The following is a 22,626-nucleotide window of genomic DNA, read 5'->3' as shown; positions in this document are numbered from 1 at the left end:
AGAGGTAGGGGCGGGACCATGCCCCCATTGGCTCCTGGGTTGGAACCCCAGTTGGAACCAGCCAATGGTAGCCTGCACGATCCGGGCACCGGCCAATCGGTGGCCCGGAAGTTGCAACATTGTTGAAACACTTGGAACAAAAAAAGGATGAAGATGGGGAGACGGTGCTCTCTCCCCCTGTTTCCTGAGATGTAACGGTTGGGGCTTATGTCTGAAAGAACCCTGTCCAGCTAACCTTTTACCATGAAAATGTCCAATTTAACATACTCTTACCTCTCAGTGTGCCCTTTTCCAACTGGCCTGGAAGCCAGACATAAAAGAGGGACTTTCCAACGATGGGTTATAGCCCATGTTTTTTGAAATTTTGAAAAAAAAAGTTATCCTCGTTTCTCATCATTTTGGACCATGGGCTATAGCCCATATCGTACAGCATACTATAGCATGGCGTTTTTCATCATTTTTGAGGATTTGAAAAAAATATTAAAATTTAAAAAAGGATGGGTTATAGCCCATGTTTTTTGAAAATTTGAAAAAAAAAAGTTATCCTCGTTTCTCATCATTTTGGACCATGGGCTATAGCCCATATCGTACGGCATACTATAGCACGCCTTTTTTCATCATTTTTGAGGATTTGAAAAAAATGAAAAAATGAAAAAAACATCGTTTTTCTGCAATACTCCGCAATTTTCCCGCAACACTCCGCAATTCCTCCGCAATACTCCGCAACACTCCACAATTTTTCTGCAACACTCCGCAATTCCTCCGCAATACTCCGCAATTTTTTTCATTGTCAAAAGTCAAGAAAATGACATTGCCATTGTCCACGATTATAATCGGGCCCCAGTATGCAAAAACACAGACTATTCTGTCAGATGATGGGCCAAAATGCATTTCTATTTTATTTTTAAACGTTTGACCTAATTCTTATCTGTAATATTTTAGGTGGACAAGATTCTTTCAGACATAACCGCCAACTGTTACTTTTCAGGAAACAGGGGGAGAGAGCACCGTCTCCCGATGGTCCTCCAGCACCTTGATGTCATGACATGGGACTTGAACCGGCCAACTGTCTGTAGCAGAGGCAACGGGTCAAGCGCTCCACACCATTACGCCAAGGCACCTTTGGGCATTCAGCAGATGTCTCCTGGTGCTTTTGAGTTTTTATTTTTTATTCTAGACTTGAAAAGTTCAAATTACTGCAGCATTGAGCTGTAGGAGGAACTCCCGATGGTCCTCCAGCACCTTGATGTCATGACATGGGACTTGAACCGGTTAACTGTCTGTAGCAGAGGCAACGGGTCAAGCGCTACACACCATTGAGCCAAGGCACCTTTGAGCATTTAGCAGATGTCTTCTGGTGCTTTTGAGTTTTTATTTTTTATTCAAGAACTTGAAAAGTTCAAATTACTGCAGCATTGAGCTGTAGGAGGAACAGGCCTTGAACATGGAATGTCTGTACTGAAACCCGGTAATTTTGAAGTGATCTTTTGTTCGTTAGCCTTCAGTTAGTAAAGTTTAAATAACACAGCATCATATTAATCAGATGTTTCTTAGCGCTGTTGAGGTCTTCTTTTGTATGATAGTGTAACAGCCGGGAATCGAACCCTGGTCTCCCACGTGGAAAGCCAACATCTTAACCACTACAACAATTAGAGTTATCCTAGTTTCTCATCATTTTGGACCATGGCTATTTCGGCTTGTAAGTGTCACATCCAGAATATATTTTTCAATGTATGCCCATATCGTACGGCATACTATAGCACGCTGTTTTTCATAATTTTTGAGGATTTGAAAAAAATGAAAAAATGAAAAAAACGATGGGTTATAGCCCATCGTCTTTAAAAAAAAATGTTAATCCTCGTTTAGCATCATTTTGGACCATGGGCTATAGCCCATATCGTACAGCATACTACAGCACGCCGTTTTTCATCATTTTTGAGGATTTGTAAAAAATAAAAAAATAAATGATGGGTTATAGTTTTTTGATGTTTTGAATTTTTTTTAATCCTAGTTTTTCATCATTTTTGACCATCCCACTGAGCAATAGCCGGCTATTAGATGTGCGTCTAATAGCCCATATCGTACGGCATACTGTAGCACGCCGTTTTTAATCATTTTTGAGGATTTGAAAAGAATGAAAAAATGAAAAAAAACGATTTTTTTTAATCCTCAGTCAGTTAATGAAACCCCTTACAGTCTTTCAGGGGCTGGGTAGAGCTAAAGCTATTTCGGCTTGTAAGTGTCACATCCAGAATATATTTTTCAATGTATTGTTAGTTCTTAAACAAATAAACTCATACAGTTTTCCCCCAGTGAGATCAGCCTGGGAGTCATACGGTTTTCTGTACATCATTTTACCTGCTGAAAACCGGTTCCATTTGTACACTGTCAAAGTAACTAACTTAATACTATCAACATCTATCTATTCTATAGTCCCTCTACAACAGTGGTTCCCAAACCTTTTCTTGTCAAGGACCCCCGAATTTACACTTTATTAGCCCGTGGAACCTAACCCTAACCCGGCTATAATCCATGGTCAAAATTCAAAAACGATGAAAAACGAGGATTTGAAAAAAGACAAAATCACTTCCAGACCATGGGCTATGGTGTCGGAGTGATTTTCGTCCTAAAAAATGATGAAAAACAGCATGCTACAGTACCCTAACCCTAACCCTTGATCGTAGGAGATAGTAATGTATAGGACTCTACAGATCGAGTGCTATCCAGTCATAAAGTTTGAACACTTGAAGAAACTACTACAGAAAACTGGAAACACCGCCAATGTGGCGCTCTGCATCCTATCCGTAGGAATGAACAATCGACAGCAGGTGACAACAGAAACCGGACGGAAGACAATGAGGGCGGACACAAGTGTGACCTACATGGGTCACATATAATTCGCCCAGCTGGTACCCACTTAAGGCCCAATCAGATCCCAGTTCAAACCCATATAGGCAAACACACGTGGCGCACACATCATGAATGCAGTGTCCAATTGTTGTGAAATGCACAAAATGCCACACTTTTTTACATTGACCTTTCATATAGCGCACCACCAGGAGGCCACAATAACCTACCTGCCCCCAGTGCCCTGCGTGTGCTCCGAAAAGCACTTATTCTCGTTGTCCCTGATACTCTCTCTCTCTCTCTCTCTCTCTCTCTCTCTCTCTCTCTCTCTCTCTCTCTCTCTCTCTCTCTCTCTCTCTCTCTCTCTCTCTCTCTCTCTCTCTCTCTCTCTCTCTCTCTCTCTCTCTCTCATTTCAATCTTGGTTTCCCTGTGCTCCAGGGCCCGGGGAAAGTGGCTTCTGCAGCGGAGGGAGACAGAAAAGACAAATAACTTTTCAGGGCACAGGAAATGGGTCATCCTCATATCAAATATTTATTCCTCTACGCTGTGCCTAAGGCTCCAAAAGGACTCCCTCTTCACATGCACGCGTACAGCATTGCCATTGTATGTATAGTCACATGTAGCAGGCATGCACTGTACATGTATAGTCACCATTTGCGTGCATGTGCCGAGGCAATCACATCAACTGTATCATGTTAAAATAATTTGCGTGTGTGTGCGTGGTCAAAAGTGCATGTGTGTGTGTGTGTGTGTGTGTGTGTGTGTGTGTGTGTGTGTGTGTGTGTGTGTGTGTGTGCGCGCGCGTGTGCGTGTGCATGTGTGTTTAATTGTGTGTGTGTGTGAGAGTGTGTGCGCGTGCATGTGAGCACAGAGGCATGTGATTTTAAAGATTTGGAGCCTCGTCTATTCACGGAGGTCTGACCTCATTTTCTCATCTTATATTCTCTTTATTGCATGCATGGATATTGAAATTCCACTTTAGGCATAAAATAACATGTGTATTATGGTTGTGTGTGTGTGTGTGTGCGTGCACTCACGCGCGCGTGTGCGTGCGTGCGTGTGTTTGCATGTGTGCGTGCGTGTGTGTGTGCACATTCAATGCTGTTCATATACATGTATGTTTTCTGTGCCTATAGCAGCCCGTGGCAACTTAAGCCACATAATTATGCTTCGTCGTACCACGGCTTCGCTTGCCAAAAGAGTTCTGATCTACGAGCTCACATCCGCATGGGATGCAGGGAGCACGTTGTAAGATTGTAGATTTTGACGCGTGACACCGCCATGCGAGGGAACAAATCAGACAAATAGTATCAGGCATTTTCCATATAGCATCCATCAGGGACATTTACTGTAGTAATGTTTAGTTTAGTTTAGTTTAGTTTAGTTTATTAGTTTGTTTTTTCTTTCCATACAAAAACATTCTTAGTTCATCAGTTTTTTCTTTTTCTTATTCTGGAAAAAAAAAGACTGAAGCCTAGGCTTATTGTCTACCCTTTTGTCCATTAAATTTAAATAATACAAATGTAAATATAATGCAGGTTAATAACCCGAGGCCTTGGCTTTTGTACCTGCATACATACTGCAACATTGATTTATTTCCTTTCCTTTTGGATTGCACTGCAATGAGCCATCGGATAAAGAAGGTATTTCCAGAATTTCATGTCAGCGCTGTCACTGTTCAGCTGATTTGGGCTCAAACAGCTGGTTCTTATACAAAAAACTAAATCACACCCGTGTGAAGTGACCCAGACCCACATGAACGTGCCCAGGGGGCCGGCCCGGTTCCGGCGAGCCGCCCCATGTCCGAAACAGTCGAGAAATGACAAAGTTACCGTGTGGGGGTCCCCAGGGGTCCCTGGGGAGTCCCTGGAACATCCAGACCCCCGGGAATGCGGCCAGGGGGCTGGCCCGGTTCCGGCGAGCCACCCCGCGTCAGAAACGGTCGAGAAATGACAGAGTTACCATGTGAGGGTCCCCGGGGGTGCCTGGGGGGTTCCTTGAACATCCAGACCAGGAATGCGGCCAGGTGGCCGGCCCGGTTCCGGCGAGCAGCCCTGCGTCAGAAACAGTCGAGAAATGACAGTTACCGTGTGGGGGTCCCCGGGGGTCCCCAACATTCCTGGGGGGTCCCAGTTTTCACTTTCATCGATTGCAAGAGGCAACATTTTTTCTGCTGAGTTGATACAGAAAAGCTTGTTTGAGTGGAGGCTGTTATTGTGTTTTGAGCTTCATAGTGGTCCAATATAGTGGTCCTACCCAGTAGTGGGAAAATTAGGCTACTGAAAATGTGTCAATACTGCAGAAATGTCCTATTTTACACGTTGTCAAACGTATAAAATGTGTAAAAAAAATCTTTAGAAAATAGCAGATCTATAAGCTCACAATGTGTTACAGTACATCGCGACACATTGTGAGCTTGTAGATCGGCTATTTTCGAATAGCCGAAAAATAGAACTGAAGTGGTTAATGTGTTTTTAGCAATAAAAATGTAAATCTAAAAAAGTCTCTAGTTTTCAATAAATGTATGTATTTATACAGTGTATGGGTCAATGATGTGAGTTGTGACACAAATAGTTTTTGTCCATAATGGTGCTATAGTTACAGTAAATTAAAAAGGGACACATTTTGAAAATAAATAGCTTATTCGTTTTTGAGAACCTACAGTAGTATTCAATATCAATAGAATTGAGTATACAGTATAGGACTATGTGTATAATGGAAGAATAATGGCACAATTTCAATTGGTGTAAACAAAACACATATTTTCAGTTGTAGGCTACTAGTATTCTTTCTAGCAGTAGGTTTTCACTTCAGACTTCAGATATTTGGCATAACATATAGGCTACTAAATAGTATTGGTATATGTGATCTTGGATGCAGCAGGCCTATAGAAATTGCATTATTATGCCAAAGGACTTTTATATTTCACATTATGCTACAGTATATACACCAGTAGTTATTAGTCTACTCTATTTAGAGCATTACTGCAGAAATGGCATTCTACATACACACATACCTTGTTAACCACTTGATCCCATTTGATCTCTCAATCTGTCAGCAGCACCCACGGCCTTTAAACATGTAATGGTGTTGTTAGTGGGAATAAACACAGAAGCACCCGGGAGGAAATGGATTAAGAAAGGGTATAGGAGCCAAACCAATTCCCTGTTTCTATCCACACTTTTCCTGGGCTGTGTGTGCTCCAGTTCCTGTCGATTTGATCCAATGAAAGCCAACGAAACTGGTCAGATGACCAATGATATCCAATGAAATCAACAGGAACTGGAGCACACACAGCCCAGGAAAAGTGTGGAGGATAGACTAAAAGGATGTGGTGCCCCCAGAGGCAAAAACTATAAGCAGTTTATTTGAACCAAATGGGTTCCCAGATTCATCCATATAATACAGCATCCCTATTTTGGGGGGCGGGGAAAGGTTGAGAAACACTGATTCTATATAAAATTATGATTTTGAACGCGCATGCTTTGCTTGACTTTAAAACGTTTTAATAATGTATTGCCGCGGCGAGGATCGAGGTGATGTGAATATCGCTTGTTCAATCGCAAATTATAGTTTCCTGTGTTTTGAAGATGACTTAATTGACGCCTAAGTGCATCTTTAAATACGCCTTTGCCAAATGCACGACTTAATTAATGTACATGATTACGGCGTCAAGCGGTGTTAATCTATGGGCAGCACATTATAGAATTGAAGTGGATGAGTGCACAAATTAAAACTTAATTCTGACATTCTAACACTTCTCTCTTTCAGCCCCCGTCCCCCTCCCCCCCCCCCCCCCTTCTCTCTCTCGCTCTTTCTCTCTCTCTCTCTCTCTTTCTTATGTTTCTCACTTGAAATGTCAGAGGCATCATCAGCGGCGCCTCCTGTGGCGGTCTATGGCGGCCGCGCCCAGCGTGACTCTCCATTACTGATTAATGGAACCACATCAGCTCCGTTCAATTAAGACTCACCACCATAGCCCCACATGGCTCACCCCACCAGGCAACCGTCTGCACTCTGTTTAGTTACAACGCGTGGAGTGGACTGGGAGAGAGAGAGATACTCAAACAGGCCCTGATGGACCGAATGTGCTGCTATTCTTGTGTGCGCACATGGGGATTCTGACGTCGCTCTGTTGTTCTCAAGCTTTCGGGTCGAGACCCGACAAAATACTCATAATTGTTTGTTTTTTTCTGGGTTTTTTTTTTACAGGCAGGCAGGCCAATAGGCGGCAGGCCACCAGGAAAGGTCCAGGCGTGCTGCCATTCTGCCAGTGCCATCATGATAATTTCACTGTACCTGTATCAGTGAGTGACAAATAAACCCTCTACAAAGGGTTGTGTAGTTGTCTGTTGGTTTGTATCATTTATGTTGTTCTGTAAAAGTGGTGGTACTATAGGGCTTGTTTGTTTGTGTGTGTCTCGACAGAGCGGGTGGTAGAGTTTCTGCTATCTGGTTGTGGTGGGCCAAATTCACGCGAAAATGACCGGGCCGAATTTTTGTCCCAGTCCAGCCCTGACTGTGGGGACCCCCCCCCCCCCCTAAATAATATCTGACTTGAGGCATTCGGTTCAGTTTGACTCGGTTCCCACAACAAGACCTCCCTGGCCACCACATTGAACAGATGTGCATGTCCATGTGCTTTTGAATTGTTCTTTTATAGCCCATATACCCATAGCAAAAATTGGTCCAGGCCCAGTTATGGCCCGCATAATGGACTTACACTCTGCCCACTTGGAGCAATGAATTACGGCCCAGCTCTGGCAAAGCCTTTGCCAAATGTATTGTAGGCTATACGACTTAATTCACCTTCACACTCAACCGGTCTGTCCTATATAGTGCTTTTAAAGTGTCATCCTGTTGAACTTCACCAGAGATACAATCAAGTACAAAAGGCCGGGGAATCGAACAACCTCTGCATTTACAAATAAGCATTCTATACCAGGTACCAGAAACATACATTTCCACTTCAAATCTTTTTCTTTAATCTAAACATTTACTTATGAAGACCAGTATGTTTTTATATTTGAATGATAATTTTTACTAATCACATGTCCCGCTCACAGCCTTTTGACATGATATGGTCAGTATATGACGTCAGTATCATGGTCAGTATATCTACATATGATATAATCATTTCCTTTTTACAAATTCTTTAATGGTTAACATGATACAATTATGTCCTCCAATGAAAAACCACGAAGAGAGAAAAATACACCATTGTCCAATGTTAAAAAAAAAAACATGAAATTAACTACTAAATGTATTTACACTTCCCAACAGTATAATTGGCTAGACTATAATGTCTAGAACGGTTAGAAGCAAAGGAGCCCTTTTAAGATATAGTTATGTTAAATAATGAACGACTGAAGCACCGTGGCTGAATGGAATGTTAAGTAACGAACGGCTGAAGCACCGCCGCGGCAGAGTGAATAGCGGAAACCTTAATTTTCTATGGCTCGGATCGTCGTCACGGCCATGACACTCATGGTTTAAAGCAAATCTCCCACTCTCTCTCCTCGTTTTCGGCGATGAAAAGATATGGCTCCAATCAATTCCCCCGTTTGAAAAGAGAGCAAACACCGATCGAGGTCACGTCTAATTGGAATTACGGTTTTGTGATAATGGCCTTTCTTTTCTCCCTCGTTCTATGCGGGAACTTCTCCCAGGTCACCTTGCGTGTGTAGCATCAGATCCAACTCCTTCTTTTGGCACCTGTCTGAAATATTCAGTTTTGCCTTCCGGCGTTCTCTCATTCCCTCCCTCCCTCCCCCCCCCCCCCCCACCTCTCTATATACCTCTATCTTATTATTTTTTTTCAGCCATCCTCCTCCAAGCCCCCATTCTGTACTCTTCTTTTTCTAAACCTCCTTTTATTCCATCTTTCATTCCCTCTCTCTCCGCCGTTCAACTCGCAGTTGAAACCTCCGCTTTCTGCTCGACTTTCTCCATCATTCTCTCTTTACCTTCTCCCCTCTACCGGTGCTTATCCCATAAATAGCCGGAGGGGTGGTGTGTGTGTGTGTGTGTGTGTGTGTGTGTGTGTGTGTGTGTGTGTGTGTGTGTGTGTGCGTGCGGCTGCAGGCTGTGTGCTGGATCCAATGAGCACCTGGAGACTACTAACCATGATCATATCAATAAAAGGACATCTGCTCCACAGAAACCTGCACAAGAGTGGAGAGGAGAGGAGAGGAGAGGAGAGGAGAGGAGAGGAGAGGAGACAAAGGAGTGTGCATGCATGCATGCATGGAGGGAAGAGGAAGACAGGAGGAGGAGATGAGAACAAAGGCGAGCATGTGTAGATGAGGAGGAGACAGGTATACAAGTATTATGGAACCCATGACACGATGGCATAGCAGAGGGGAAGGGCAACGTCTCACAGAGAGAGAGAGAGAGAGAGAGAGAGAGAGAGAGAGAGAGAGATGAATGAAGGCCACAACAAAGGCCTGTGATTGAAGGGAATGGTATATGTGTGCGTGCGTGTTTGTTTGTGGTTAAAACTAGAACGGGGTCCAGAGATAAACAGCTGAAGCAAAGAGGGACAGAGTTCACCTGGAGAGGACAGAGGAGAGGAGGAAAGGAGAGGAGAGGAGGGGAGGTGAAGAGCGGAGCAGTGTGTCACTCCATTATCACACACGGTGAAAATCTTGCAGCATTACAGCTGGATAACACCAGCTGGGGGTATGGCGTGTGTGCGTCCGTGTGTGTGTGTGTGTGGGTGAGCGTGTCAGACTTTGTAATGACACACCTTGTCTGCAGGTATTTACAAACCACTGCCCTCTGTGGGTTTAAAGGAGTAGTTCACCCCCAAAAGAATCAATTACACACGCCAAGAAGGGGGAGTCTATCTGGTATATATAGGGGACTCAAAGAGTCTCCTACTGAGCAGCCACCCGGTCATCGAATCATTGGCTCAGGATCATAGGACAAAAACCCCATGAATTCTTCCTGGCGTGTATTTTTTTTGGGGGGGGGGGGGGGGTTAACTTCTCCTTTAAGCTAACAGAAGGCCGCATCTACAAATAAGTAAATAAATAATCGGTTAAAACCAAAAAATGGCCATTCTCTCTGCATGCTGATACGGACCCCGGGAGCAATTATTTCACATCGGCTGGATTTCTATCGTTGCGCGAAGTACTATAGCGCGATACTGCAGGGGGAAAAAAGCGCTTGGCATTCTGATAGATGTGTGTGTATTATTTGTGGATCATTGGAAAACGCCGCGGCCTCACCACGCAGTGCAGCGTGCAGGGGCTTTCAGTGGGAAGCCTTTGTTTGGCTAACCGTATAGTGCTGAGCAGGCAGCAATTAATTAGAGATATAGGCCTACTGCATGTGTCCATACATCCAGCCGGCATGTGAAAAGCATGACACCTATACAGTATATACTGTATATATATACACACGCGCTTGACAAATGATTGACAGCGGCGCATTAAAAGCAAATGATGGCAGCTATTGCTGTACTGCGGCGCTACATGCGTGGGGAAGTACAGTAAACACTTTGATATAGAAGCCAACTGATCCACTTAAGTCCTATATGAATATAGCATCCCTATAGGCATAATATAGGGCATAGCAGTTGGCGGCCATTTTCTGGTTCCATCGATCCAGACCCCATTCATTTTTTCCCCCCAGAAAATATTGATATCAATATTTTAAGTCTAGAGTAGGGCATAGCAGTTGGCGGCCATTTTCTGGTTCCATCGATCCAGACCCCATTCATTTTTGATACACATATTGATATCAATCTTTTAAGTCTAGACTATAGAAACAAGCCATCCAGGATGCATTTGATTCTGTGAAACAATAAGGGCATTTCTTACTTAACTATATCTTATATAATATAATTATTATTCTTTTCACATAATCAAATGTTTTATGGTCACGATTCACCAGGATCCAGGATGGCTTTGACTCTAGACTTATACAATAATGAATGTTTTTGGAAATCTCTATGGGGAAAAATTTATGGAATTGATGGAACCAGAAAATGGCTATCCATAATCTGGGGGAAAACATTTGATCCCCCCCAAAAGAATTGGCAGATCTACAAGCTCACGAGTGTATAGATCTATTTAGACTAGAGGGGAAAAAGAGCAGATCGAGTACGGAGGAAACATTCATTAGTATATAGAGGGTTTTTACTTTGTTAAGCCCTTAGATTTATACAATGAAGAAAGTATAGTCCGACTCCGCACACAGGCTTTGCTCCAGTATGTACAGCATCTTGCAATGGGTCTGGTCCACAAGATTCGATACACCACCAAGATACCCATGTACCTGTCTAAATACTTCCTTAATGTAAACGAAGTCCACACCCACAACACCAGAGGGAGTGCAACAAACCATGTACAACCCAGATTCGGCACAAACAAGGGACTAAATTATTTTCGCTCCTATGCGACCAAAATGTGGAACGCCCTACCAACAGTCATTAAGACATGTGAATCCCTTGGCTCCTTCAAAACTGCTCTCAAAGGGCACCTACGGATGGCTGCAATTCGAAACTGGCCTCTGTAAAAGCAGAATTTTTATCTGGATTGTACTATGTTTTTGTATGGACGTGGTGTTGGGTGCCTGCACATATGCACACATGGCATCAACGCATGGTGTTGTGTGCAGGCGCCCTACACTCTGTCTTTCGTTCTCTTTTATCCCCCTGTTCCCCTCACTGTATATATATTTTTTCCCTTTTCGCTTCCTATATGATGAATTCCTGTTCTGTTCTTTAACTACATAGAAGTGTCTATTTGTTTGTCTCTAAATGTTTTGATGAATTGAACAATGTGGACCCTGTTGTAAACAAGTGTAAGGCTTAATTGGGTCGTCCACTCACAGTTAACAGTCTTTGTATTGAGTTTGTGCTTGAAATGTACTGTAATTCTGCAAACTGTTAATAAAGATTTCAATCAATCAATGTGTTTTATTGTATTTAAAACACCATTAATAAATACACGACGTTTCGGCCGTGAGCGGCCTTCACCAGGTGAAGCCCTTTAACAATTGGGACTGACCAATACTAGCTCGTCGTTAATAGAAGCCAAATGTGGAATATGGCCCTCTCATTACTCTGCTTGCTGTTTAATTGTGAGTGACAACAACAACAGTGTGTGTGTGTGTATGTGTGTTTGTTTCGTCCTTTGTGTGTTTCTTCGCTGAGAAGGGCTTTATTGGAATTGGGGGTTGGGGAGGTGTTGCTGCTGCTGCTATGATTTTATCCCTCTTTAAAGACAGACAGAGAGAGAGAGACAGAGAGAGAGAGAGAGAGAGAGAGAGAGACAGAGAGAGAGACAGAGAGAGAGAGACAGAGAGAGAGAGAGAGGTGGTAAAGATGGCATTGCAGAGGAAGGGTTGAGAAGGTGGGGGCTTTTGGGGCTGCAGGCCAGGGTGGGTGGAGGTGCGTTCGTTGATTGGGGGATGCAGCTGCTTTCACCGGCAGCAGACTGGAAGTATGTGTGTGTGTGTGTGTGTGTGTGTGTGTGTGTGTGTCAGTGGAGGAGGGACCCTGTCAAAGCCTATGGGGGGCATATATTATGTTTTATGGTTACAAGGGGACGCATAAATCACTGTTTCATTAAACGGCCTCAACTCTCATGGCTCTGCCTTGGCTTTCTCACCCCCCCCCCCCCCGCCCGACAGAGGCACAGACAGACGGCCCTCTCTCTCTCTCTCCCTCTCTCTCTTTCTTTCTTTCTTTCTTTTCTTCTCTCCTTCTGTCCATCTCTCCATCCTGCTCCTCCTGTCCGTCCTGGCAGAAACACCACCGTACACACGCAGCTGTGTCGCTTTCCCGCTCGCTAAAAAATCAGCCCCACGTCACGTGTACGTACACTAGTCGTCGTGATGGGCGGAAACCTTAAGATGTCCGAAACGGTTCCTTCATGCCTATTAGTCAAAAAATGTTTCTTAAAAAATATTAATGTTGGATCTACGAGCCGACAGCAGATCGTCTATTCTCACTACTTTTGGGTGACATTCCAGTATGGCGAGATATAGGGCGTTAATTTCACCCAAAAAAAAGAAAACATAAAAAGTTGAAATAATGGAGATACGAGGTTTGTTCTGCCAACGACATATACTCTATCCGTCTTCCTGGTTCTCCATCCCCCTCTCCAACAGCCATCTTCAATTCCTTCTCTTTCCATTCATTCTATATGTGTGCGCGCAGTGCTCGCTCTCTCGCTCGCGTGCGTACGGTGCGTGCTTGCGTGCGTGCAGTGTGCACGTGCTTGCATGTGTGCTCGCTCGCGTGCGTGCGTGCGTGCGTGCGAGCCGTCAGTGCTCATAGCCTCAGCGGGGTCAGCACACTCAGACAGACAGCTCTGACACATCAAGGTCAGAGGTCACTGCAGCAACATCATCACACACACACACACACACACACCCAGCCAATGTCAAGGTTGAGAGGGGAAAAAACAACAACTCTTTATTGAAATAAATTACAAAATCAAAAAAAGCACTATATGCATCATCATCCTCATCTGCAGGAAATCATATTTATATCCGGTAAAAAGACACATATACTGTAACATGATCAGAATTCATAATTTCCTCATAAATGACATTGGTTCGGAATACGATTTTTTTTGTTGTTTCTTTTTGTTTAGTTTTTTGGCAACGTTTAGCCCTGCAGGCAGCATAGACAAAATAATACATTTCTAAAAGATCTACGGAGCCTCTATAACGACGACAGAGGGCTTTTGAATTTAACGAAACATCCATTTTCCACCATTTCAACATATAAAAATACCATGTCAAAATGGAGCACGTCATAATAATAACATTATAATATATATTACAATCTGTTAGGCAGTTACTGTGGTAGTGTAATATACATTGCAATAATAATAATAACAATGGTAACGATAACAAAAGCTATACATTAAGGTTGACTGCTGACCCCCGTATAGCACAACTCATCAACGTCATGACGCAAAAGTCACAAAAAGAAAGCCAAGTCAAACGAATGCTACAAAAATAAAAATGTTAAAACAAAAATATTACGCACCTTTACTTTTTTAGTTTCACAACAATATAAATAATAACCGTCTCATATAAAAGCTAGATTTCCGTGTGTGTGTGTGTGTGTGTGTGTGTGTGTTTGGAGTGAGTGTTAACACACAAGGGTGGTGGTGGTGACTGGCTCTTCGGAGGAAATCAGAGGCGGTGTCTTGTTTCCACATAACCAAATGGCGTCCCATAATGGAGCTGATTAATATACATGGTGTCTGTGGTTATAGCAAGTGTGTTCTCACAGTGCCCGGCAGACGCGCAACGCACAGACGCCGCCCGCCCCCCCATCCCCCAACCCGCTCCGCCGCGCGCTCTCTAAAAATTGGGACAAAGGGCACCGCCAGCAGCAGTTGGACCACCCCCCCCCCCCCCCCCCGCCCCCAGCGAACCTCCTCAACTCTGACCTATAACGCCCCCACCCCCCCCCCACCACCACCCACAGGAAGTGTCATTCCCCATCGCCAGCAAAGTCAGTCTGTCTGTCTGTCTGTCTGTCTGTAAGTCATTCACCTTTCCTGGACTGTGTCTGCTGCACTGCGTATGTATGTGCACAGTGGTGTGCACACAGCGTGCACGTGTGTGCACACCAACAGTATATAGGCTATTGTCATTTTTCTGGTCTGTCGTCGTGTACTTGGCCTGATATTTAACCTGCACCTTCAAATTGACGACCCTATTTTGGGCATTTTATATCGAGGCAAAATAAAATTGTTCTCTGCAAAAAATGTTCCAAAATAGCAAATGTAACTGATCTACAAGCTCACACGATCTGCCATTCTCTCGACAATCTGTGAAATAAGTGGTTTAAAAAGAAAAAAAAGAAAAATGCACTTGCATGTGTGTATACTTTGACCTGGCTGTGGTTTTAAAAATAGTTTAATTACCAGTAAACCAGCCATTTCAATGGTAATCTGAACCGCATTGAGACGAGATGCCTTGATACAAGCGACCGTTGGCGGGGGAAGACTACACTAATCTGTACCGCAGAGACTAGCGCCTTAGTATTATTAGCGGTTCGTGTTTCAACCCCACAAGACCTCAACGCAGTGGCTGACAAACGCTCGCTCGCCAAGGCTGGTCAAGGCTGGGGGTGGCGAGAACTTTTCAGCTTACGTGAATAACTTCTTATACAGGAATTGTGTTGGGCCTCTGTGTACCATTGAATCTCATTTGCGAATGACTTCAGAAATGAGGCAACTTGGGTTAATTGGCTCCTTTTGCCTTAACGAGCCATTTGAGACGGAACGTGTTCATGACGGCCAAGCTTCGACTTCACAACAAGGAAGAACACGGCGCAAGTTTAGAGGCATCTCCACGCACGGCTGTAAATAATGAGCCGCCGCTGTTCGGCAGTTAGCGGCAGGGCGGCTTTTGTGGAAGAAGGTGCATGCAAGGTTGAGGCAGCTTTGTGGCTTTCATGTGTTTGAAAAGGAAGAGATGGGTTGAACATTATGAAAGCACGCACGCATGCATGCATGCACGCACACAAGCACGCACGCACGCGCACATGCACAGACGGTTCGGTGAATGTGTTAGATGCTTATGTTTCAGTCTGTAAGACCTGAAAAAAAAAAACGTATCGTATGGTGCTATATCAGTGGTTTTAATGGTTTAAATGTGTGAATCTTTGCACAATGGATGCAAGAGGCTATTTGGCTGCGTGTACTGTGTGTGTGTGTGTGTGTGTGTGTGTGTGTGTGTGTGTGGGTGGGTGTGTGTGTGTGTGTGTGTGTGTGTGTGTATGTGTGTGCGTGCGTGCGTGCGTGCGTGCATGCGTGCGTGCATCAAGGTTATTATAGTAAACTAAAATGATCAAAATAAATTAAACTAAAATAAATAAATAAAACATTTTTGTTTACTGAACTAAATAAAAATGATAAAAGGAAAAGAAAAACGATAACTAACTGAAACTGTACTGTGTGTTTACAAAACTCACAAAAACTAACTCAAATGATAGACAAAATGCCCTATAGCTTTCGTTTTTGTCAATTCATTTATAAGCTCAATCTGTAACTGAATATTCCTTTTTAAAATGCTATCTCTCCTTGAGTTTTTTTGACCTACTCTGGCCTTTTTCAATCCTGCACCTGATTTATTGGGCACAAAAACAAACACCAAAACTAATATAAACTAGAAAACCTGCTCTAAAAACTAACTAAAACGAACTGAATTAAAAAAAAAGTCAAAACTAAACTATAATGCAAAAATCCAAAACCATTATAACCTTGGTGTGCATGCACACATGTGTGTGTGTGTGTGTGTGTGTGTGTGTGTGTGTGTGTGTGTGTGTGTGTGTGTGTGTGTGTGTGTGTGTGCGTGCGTGCGTGCGTGTGTGCGCATGCGTATGTACCTCGTGCATCATCACCACCACATCATCAGCGTACAGCACTACACACAGTCCTTGCAGCCACACTCCACGGGCTTCTCCACGTCCTGTGTGAACGACGTTCCGTCGTCGCACTCAAACGTCAAACGTCGGCGCCGCACCCTCAGGGGGGCGCAGCACGGGGCAGCAGCGGAGCCGGCCCCCGCCGCTGGCTCCTCCGCCGCGACGCCCGTCGTCTGGCTGCAGCGGCCGCGGCACTCCACCCAGGAGAAGGCTTTGGACGTCTGGCACAGCGCCGAGCCGCGCTGCGCCCGGTGGACGTCCCTCACCGCCTCGCCTTGACACAGGGACTCTGGTGGGAGCAGGGGGGGAGGGAGGGAGAGAGGGAGAGAGAGAGAGAGAGAGAGAGAGAGAGAGAGATGGAGAGAGGGAGAGAAAAGCACATGTTAGTGTTGTTTTTGCCCGGAAATTTGGATTTAGTTTTAGTCATATTATTTTGAATATATTTTCATTTAGTCATATTTTAGTCGCCTGAAATGTTTTAGTGTTAGTCTGTCTTTTAGTCGACTAAATACCCTAAGATCTTAGTCGACTAAATCAACTGTAGATTTAGTCGACTAAGATCTTAGGGGACTAAAATGTATTTCGGCAGGCCTTGATGACATTGTAATGGCAGTGCGACGTGTTGTGAGCTTGTAGATCAGCTATTTTCAGCATGCAACAAAGCATGAAATGACTTGTCTTTTACTGGATCTGTTCTCCACTAGTCCCTCCCTAACATTTTAGTCTAGTTTTTATTCGTTGACGAAATTGTCAATATACTTAGTCTTAGTATAGTTATCATAAGTCATCATAGCTTAGTTTTCCTTGGACAGAACAAGCCAGTGACAGTCGAGACAATGTGCCCTCACATGCTGGAGACACTTGGGCAAGCGTCCGAATTCATTCCCTATGCCCCATATAGTGCACTACTTTGGGGTTCCGCCAATTTCGTATAGTGTATTGAGCATTTTGCACCCTAATGTAGTGGACTGAGTATCCCACAATGCACTGGAATTGTAGGGAACATCTGATGGTCACTATACAAGCAAATCTTCCCCATAATGCATTGCGCAAGCTCGCTGCACAAGCAGCGTGCGCATATATAACATATATAACATATAACATTGAATTGCGATAAATACATTAAAACCTCGTTATGTAGGCCTAGCCCTAGATAGTAATTTATTGGACTGCTGTTTCTGTTAACACCAAACATCCGTATTGTGAGCTTGTAGATCAGCTACTGTTTTCATATTGCTGGATAATATGGATATAATATTAATTTATTGATAATAATAATTAGGCCTACAGTATGTTATTTTAAGAGAATAACCTTTTTATCATAAACATAGGCCTAAATGCCTGCAAACATATTTTCTTCTTTTTTTCTCGTAAATGAATGATCAGCGTCACACAAAGGCATCAAAAGTAGCAGACCTGCAAGCTAAAAAACACAACACAAAGCGACATATTTTGAGCTTGCAGATCTGCCGCTTTTGAGTTCACCACCCGACTGAGACGATATACCGTCAATAAATAGAAATTCGGTAAAATGTAAAAGTAACATCATCAGCATTTACCAGATCACTATGACATATACATTACAGTCGCAGCCTCTTATGGAGATTCATATAAGGTTGGCCACAGAATCACATCAGAATTCTATAGAATGACGCAAATCGGAAAGATCTAGAGTGCACTTACGCACAAAAATGTCATTTCTAGGCTGTTGAGGGGCACATATCTCATTATTTTCAAGGGTAAATATCAGATTCTGTGCTATGAAAAGATCATATCTTTACAATGAGGGAGCTCAGCGTCACATATCTTGTGACCGTGTAAGTGGCCACTCCCCAGGGAACAGAATGACCTCATGTCATCTCTGTCATATACATACTATACTGTAGGATAAATGGGTCATTTCGTAAAAGAAAATCCGTATCGACTTAGCTAAAATGTATCATCCGATCTCTAAAGTATTGTAAACACTACAATTGCATTTTTGTGCTACCAATCATGTTGTAGCTGGGCTACAAGTATGGCTTTCAGATGGGAGATATATAGCTGCACTACACTCCTTGAGTGTGTGGAATCTTTCACACACACACATTTCATTGTCAAAGTATTTGTGTACTATATGTGCAGTGACAATAAATTGAATCTAATCTAATCTCAAGGTCTCCCCAAACAGACATACAAGCCTCTGCCTTTGTATGATATATATTCATCACTCTAGCAGTGAACTCATTCAAACCCAAACCTTCACCTGAACTGAGGACGCCGTGATATGAAATCGCTGCTTCAGTGAACTGTACAAAGTGCTTTTCCGAAACCTACAGTAAGATGCACGATATTATGATATGCAGTGTCAAAATCGGCCGATGCCGATAGGCCTAGATTAACATTATATATTATGATTATATTGAGGTCATTGTTGCTGATTCTTTTTTGTTTGTTTTCATTTTCAAAGCCATTAACGGTGGCATTATTATTGCGACAATATTGGTGAAATATCTGTAAAAATCTGTGAAATATTGGTCAATATCATCGGTCAATATCGGTGAAAACATCTATTTTTATGAAACATCGGGCCGATATCGATATGCTACCTATGATATCACGCATCACTTGCGTTTCAAAATAGTACAACCAATCTCTGTCCTATAAGCCCTATCCCAGTACACTTTATCTACTCGTACTGACATCACATACAGTACCTGCTCAACTGAATGTCGGGAGGCAGGACAGTGTCACACTTTGAATCAGTGCGAGGTAGTGTGTGCAACAAGGCACTTGAATTACCCAAAACGAGGCAAAATACTCAAAAGCAAGTGAGTCCTTTGTTGCACAATCCTGCTCCCTGTGCAATCAATGACTGGGCAGTGGCAGGTGCTCCTCTTATAAAGGTTAGGCCCCTCCCATGGACCAAACCATCCCTGGATTGATTCCACAATCGAACCGGTGCATTCCCAATGTCCAGAGACATCACAATTCACAACACATTTTAAAGTGTCACGTAATACTGTCACATAACGCTCGGCTCCACATACATTATCCACATAATATATTTAAAGATAAGAGTTCTCTATATACATACAAAACCATCCAACAGTTGGTATGCTCCCTACACTGGAGCCAATTAATTAACAATCAATCATCAATTCGGTCTCAATCAATCAATTCAGTCTCAGTGGCAGGGTGAACTGCCACAGAGAGCTTTAGCTGTTCAAACACCTTTTTACAACATTCATAAAACAAATATATTGTTTTGACTTTTATTTAGTCCTCATAGCTTAGTTTTGGTCAATGAAAAAAAGGTAGTCGGACGACCATTTTTCTTCAATTTTAGTGACAAAATGAACACTGCAAAGCTCCCAAAATAAATGTATAACAGAGTGGACAAAGAAACAACGTTTCAACTTAACCGGCCTTCGCCAGGTACCTGACGATCGATCAAAATGATCGGGTTCCAGCATCCGTCGAGATGTTTGGACGTGCGTGCACCTCTTGACCGCTTGATTTCTCTCACCTGTGTCACAGTTCTCCCCAATTGAAGCCTTGGTCACAGACACACTTCTCTCACCTGTGTCACAGTTCTCCCCATTTGAAGCATTGGTCACAGACACACTTCTCTCACCTGTGTCATAGTTCTCCCCAATTGAAGCCTTGGTCACAGACACACTTCTCTCACCTGTGTCACTAGTTCTCCCCATTTGAAGCCTTGGTCACAGACACACTTCTCTCACCTGTGTCACAGTTCTCCCCATTGAAGCCTTGGTCACAGACACAGCGCGGCCCGTCCTCGGTCTCCTGGCACTGTCCATGTTGACACCGCAGGCCCTGGCATGTTGTTCCTTCTGCTGACGCTGCCTCTGCCGGCGCCAGCTCCTCCTGCAGGTGACACAGGGCACCGCGGTAGCCCTCGTCACAGTCGCAGCGGTACGTCTGTCCGTCTAGCGCCACACACGAACCCTTCACACACCTGCAGGAATACATGCGACAGACAGAGGGACCAGTCATTTCGTCGACTCAAACTATGACACAAAAATGGTCCTTACAATTGTCAATTCACCTGAACTACACAACAGAGAACTCACTTGTTGCCTTGACAGGGGTTAGCTTCTGTCACCGTGGCAGCATCCACCTCCGCTGCAGCGCCCCCTGCTGTTGGCTGGTCACAGTGCTGTCCCGTCCAGCCTGGTTGACAGTAGCACTGAGGACCCTGTAGAGGAGGAAGACCTTTAGTTCAATACAAGCATTATTTGATACTTTATTGAAAAATAGCAGGTCTACAAGCTCATAGCGCGGCACCGAGTGCCGTGCTATGAGCTTGCAGGTCTGCTATTTTTGAAAAATCCTGAAAATGTGGCGCAAATCTTTGAATATATATTCTTTCGCGGCGAACGTTTTTAACTCAAATCTTTGCTTCTGGGGGGTCCCTGGAACTACTGTACATATATGTTCAGATGGGGGAACCACAGCCAAATACAGATCATTATGGGGGTCCTTGACATGAAAAAGGTTGAGCACCACCGATATAGAATCAGGTATTTCAGAAAGTTGTCAGGGATTTAGAAGATTTTTTTTTTAATACCGGTAGATCACCTTCAAAATGACCTTTTTTCTATCAATTACTCACCCCATGAAGCCTTGAATTCATGAATTGTTTGTGTCTCCTACCAGAAGAGCAGCCTAAGAACATCCGGTTATCAAATTGTTGGCTTACTAATTTGCCATTTAAAAAAAAAACCTTTTTAAATAGTTCAAATAGCCAATCTACAAGCTCACAATGTCTCGATGTAGATGAACTATTTTAAAATGTATTTCAAAATAGTAAAAAATGGCAAATTAGGGATAAGGGTGTAAGGGATAAGGGATAATTAGTGGAAATGGGTGTGTATAATTTCAGGGAAATTGGACACTGTGTTTGTGTTTCGTGGCATTTTGGATCATCAGGATGGAAGACATGGGAAATTGTGCAGACCCGTGTTGATCACAGGACTATGGAGATAGTGCATACGGAAGTGTGTGATGTGTGGATAAAATGTGTACGAGTTATCTACAGAAATGTGTTTTGCCTAAATCGGCCTCATGGTGGCGCTATAACAGGCCGTTGAGGAATATTTGGGGCAGAGGTTCGTCGTTGGCATCCGGGGAGTGTGTTTCGCATGGATCGGGCCAACGGTGCCGGAGATTAGCTGGTAACGGACGGACGGAAAGACACACGTACGGAGTGCAAAACATATATACTCTCTCCCCATGCCTTCGGCCTGGTGGAGACAATAAAACATACTCTCTCCCCATGCCTTCGGCCTGGTGGAGACAATAAAACATACTCTCTCCCCATGCCTTCGGCCTGGTGGAGACAATAAAACATACTCTCTCCCCATGCCTTCGGCCTGGTGGAGACAATAAAACATACTCTCTCAGCCATGCCTTCGGCCTGGTGGAGACAACAAAACCAAAGTGAGTGCTTTCTTTCCACCACTATAGCTACAGTATACCTGCGCGGCGTGGGGCTGACAGAGGCCGTGCAGGCAGTAGAGCTTCTGACACGGCTGACAGCCCGGCACCACCCCGGGGTTCATGTGGCTCCTGGTGAAGTCCTGCAGCTCGTGGTTGACGTACAGGTTCCGGATGCAGCCGTGGAAGCTGGAGAAGTTGAGCGCCGCATGCGAGGAGAGACCTCCTCCGCCCTGGGAGGAGGAGGAGGAGGGCTGCAGCACCTCCTCGGGCATGCCTGCAGGGGGCGGGAGGGAGAGAGAGAGAGAGAGAGAGAGAGAGAGAGAGAGAGACGGATGAGTGAAGCAGGGAGCAGGAGAGAGAGAGAGAGAGAGAAAAGTAGCCTGATTGAGTCAAGTGGGCGGGGTCTATGGGCTGGAAACCAGGCTAAGAGAAAAGGGCATGACAAAACAAATTCAAGGTGTGTGTGTGTGTGTGTGTGTGTGTGTGTGTGTGTGTGTGTGTGTGTGTGTGTGTGTGTGTGTGTGTGTGTGTGTGTGTGTGTGTGCGTGCGTGCGTGTGTGCGTGCGTGCGTGTGTGTGCACGTGTGCACATGCGTGCGTGCGTTACTGTGTTACCAAATGACAAGTGTAGTAGGAATTTAAGAAATGTACATTATGTGAGCACCATTTTCTTGGTCCTCATAAGAAAAATGCTTGTTTTGTGGTTAAAAAAAAAAAAAATCTTAAGAGTTAAATTTACAATTACATAAACATTCAGGTTGGGGTTTAGGATTAGGAATAGACAATAGTTGGACGAGACTAAAATACTAGGGAGGGACTAGTGGAGACGAAATCCAGTAGAACTAAAAGATAAGTCATTTTATGTTTGGTTGTGCTCGGGTGTTGCACTCTGAACATAGCAGACAGGGGCCTGTCCACTCAGTACAGTA

General features: G+C 43.9%; 1 protein-coding gene across 1 annotated transcript; it reads right to left on the bottom strand.

The window, feature by feature from the left end:
• Positions 1-16,178: 16,178 nt before the first annotated feature.
• Positions 16,179-21,970, bottom strand: LOC308311797 (slit homolog 1 protein-like; the record flags this gene model as incomplete). The annotated part of the gene is made up of 4 exons (XM_080758574.1): positions 16,179-16,542; positions 19,979-20,214; positions 20,330-20,454; positions 21,737-21,970. 4 exons carry the CDS (start codon positions 21,968-21,970, stop codon positions 16,253-16,255), a joined length of 885 nt encoding a protein of 294 aa, XP_080614700.1. The 3' UTR covers positions 16,179-16,252.
• Positions 21,971-22,626: the final 656 nt, after the last annotated feature.

This window comes from Protomyctophum bolini (assembly GCF_963924005.1).
Source record: "Protomyctophum bolini genome assembly, chromosome: 3".
NCBI classification, from domain to species: Eukaryota; Metazoa; Chordata; class Actinopteri; order Myctophiformes; family Myctophidae; genus Protomyctophum; species Protomyctophum bolini.
This window is presented reverse-complemented; position numbering and strand designations above follow the sequence as displayed.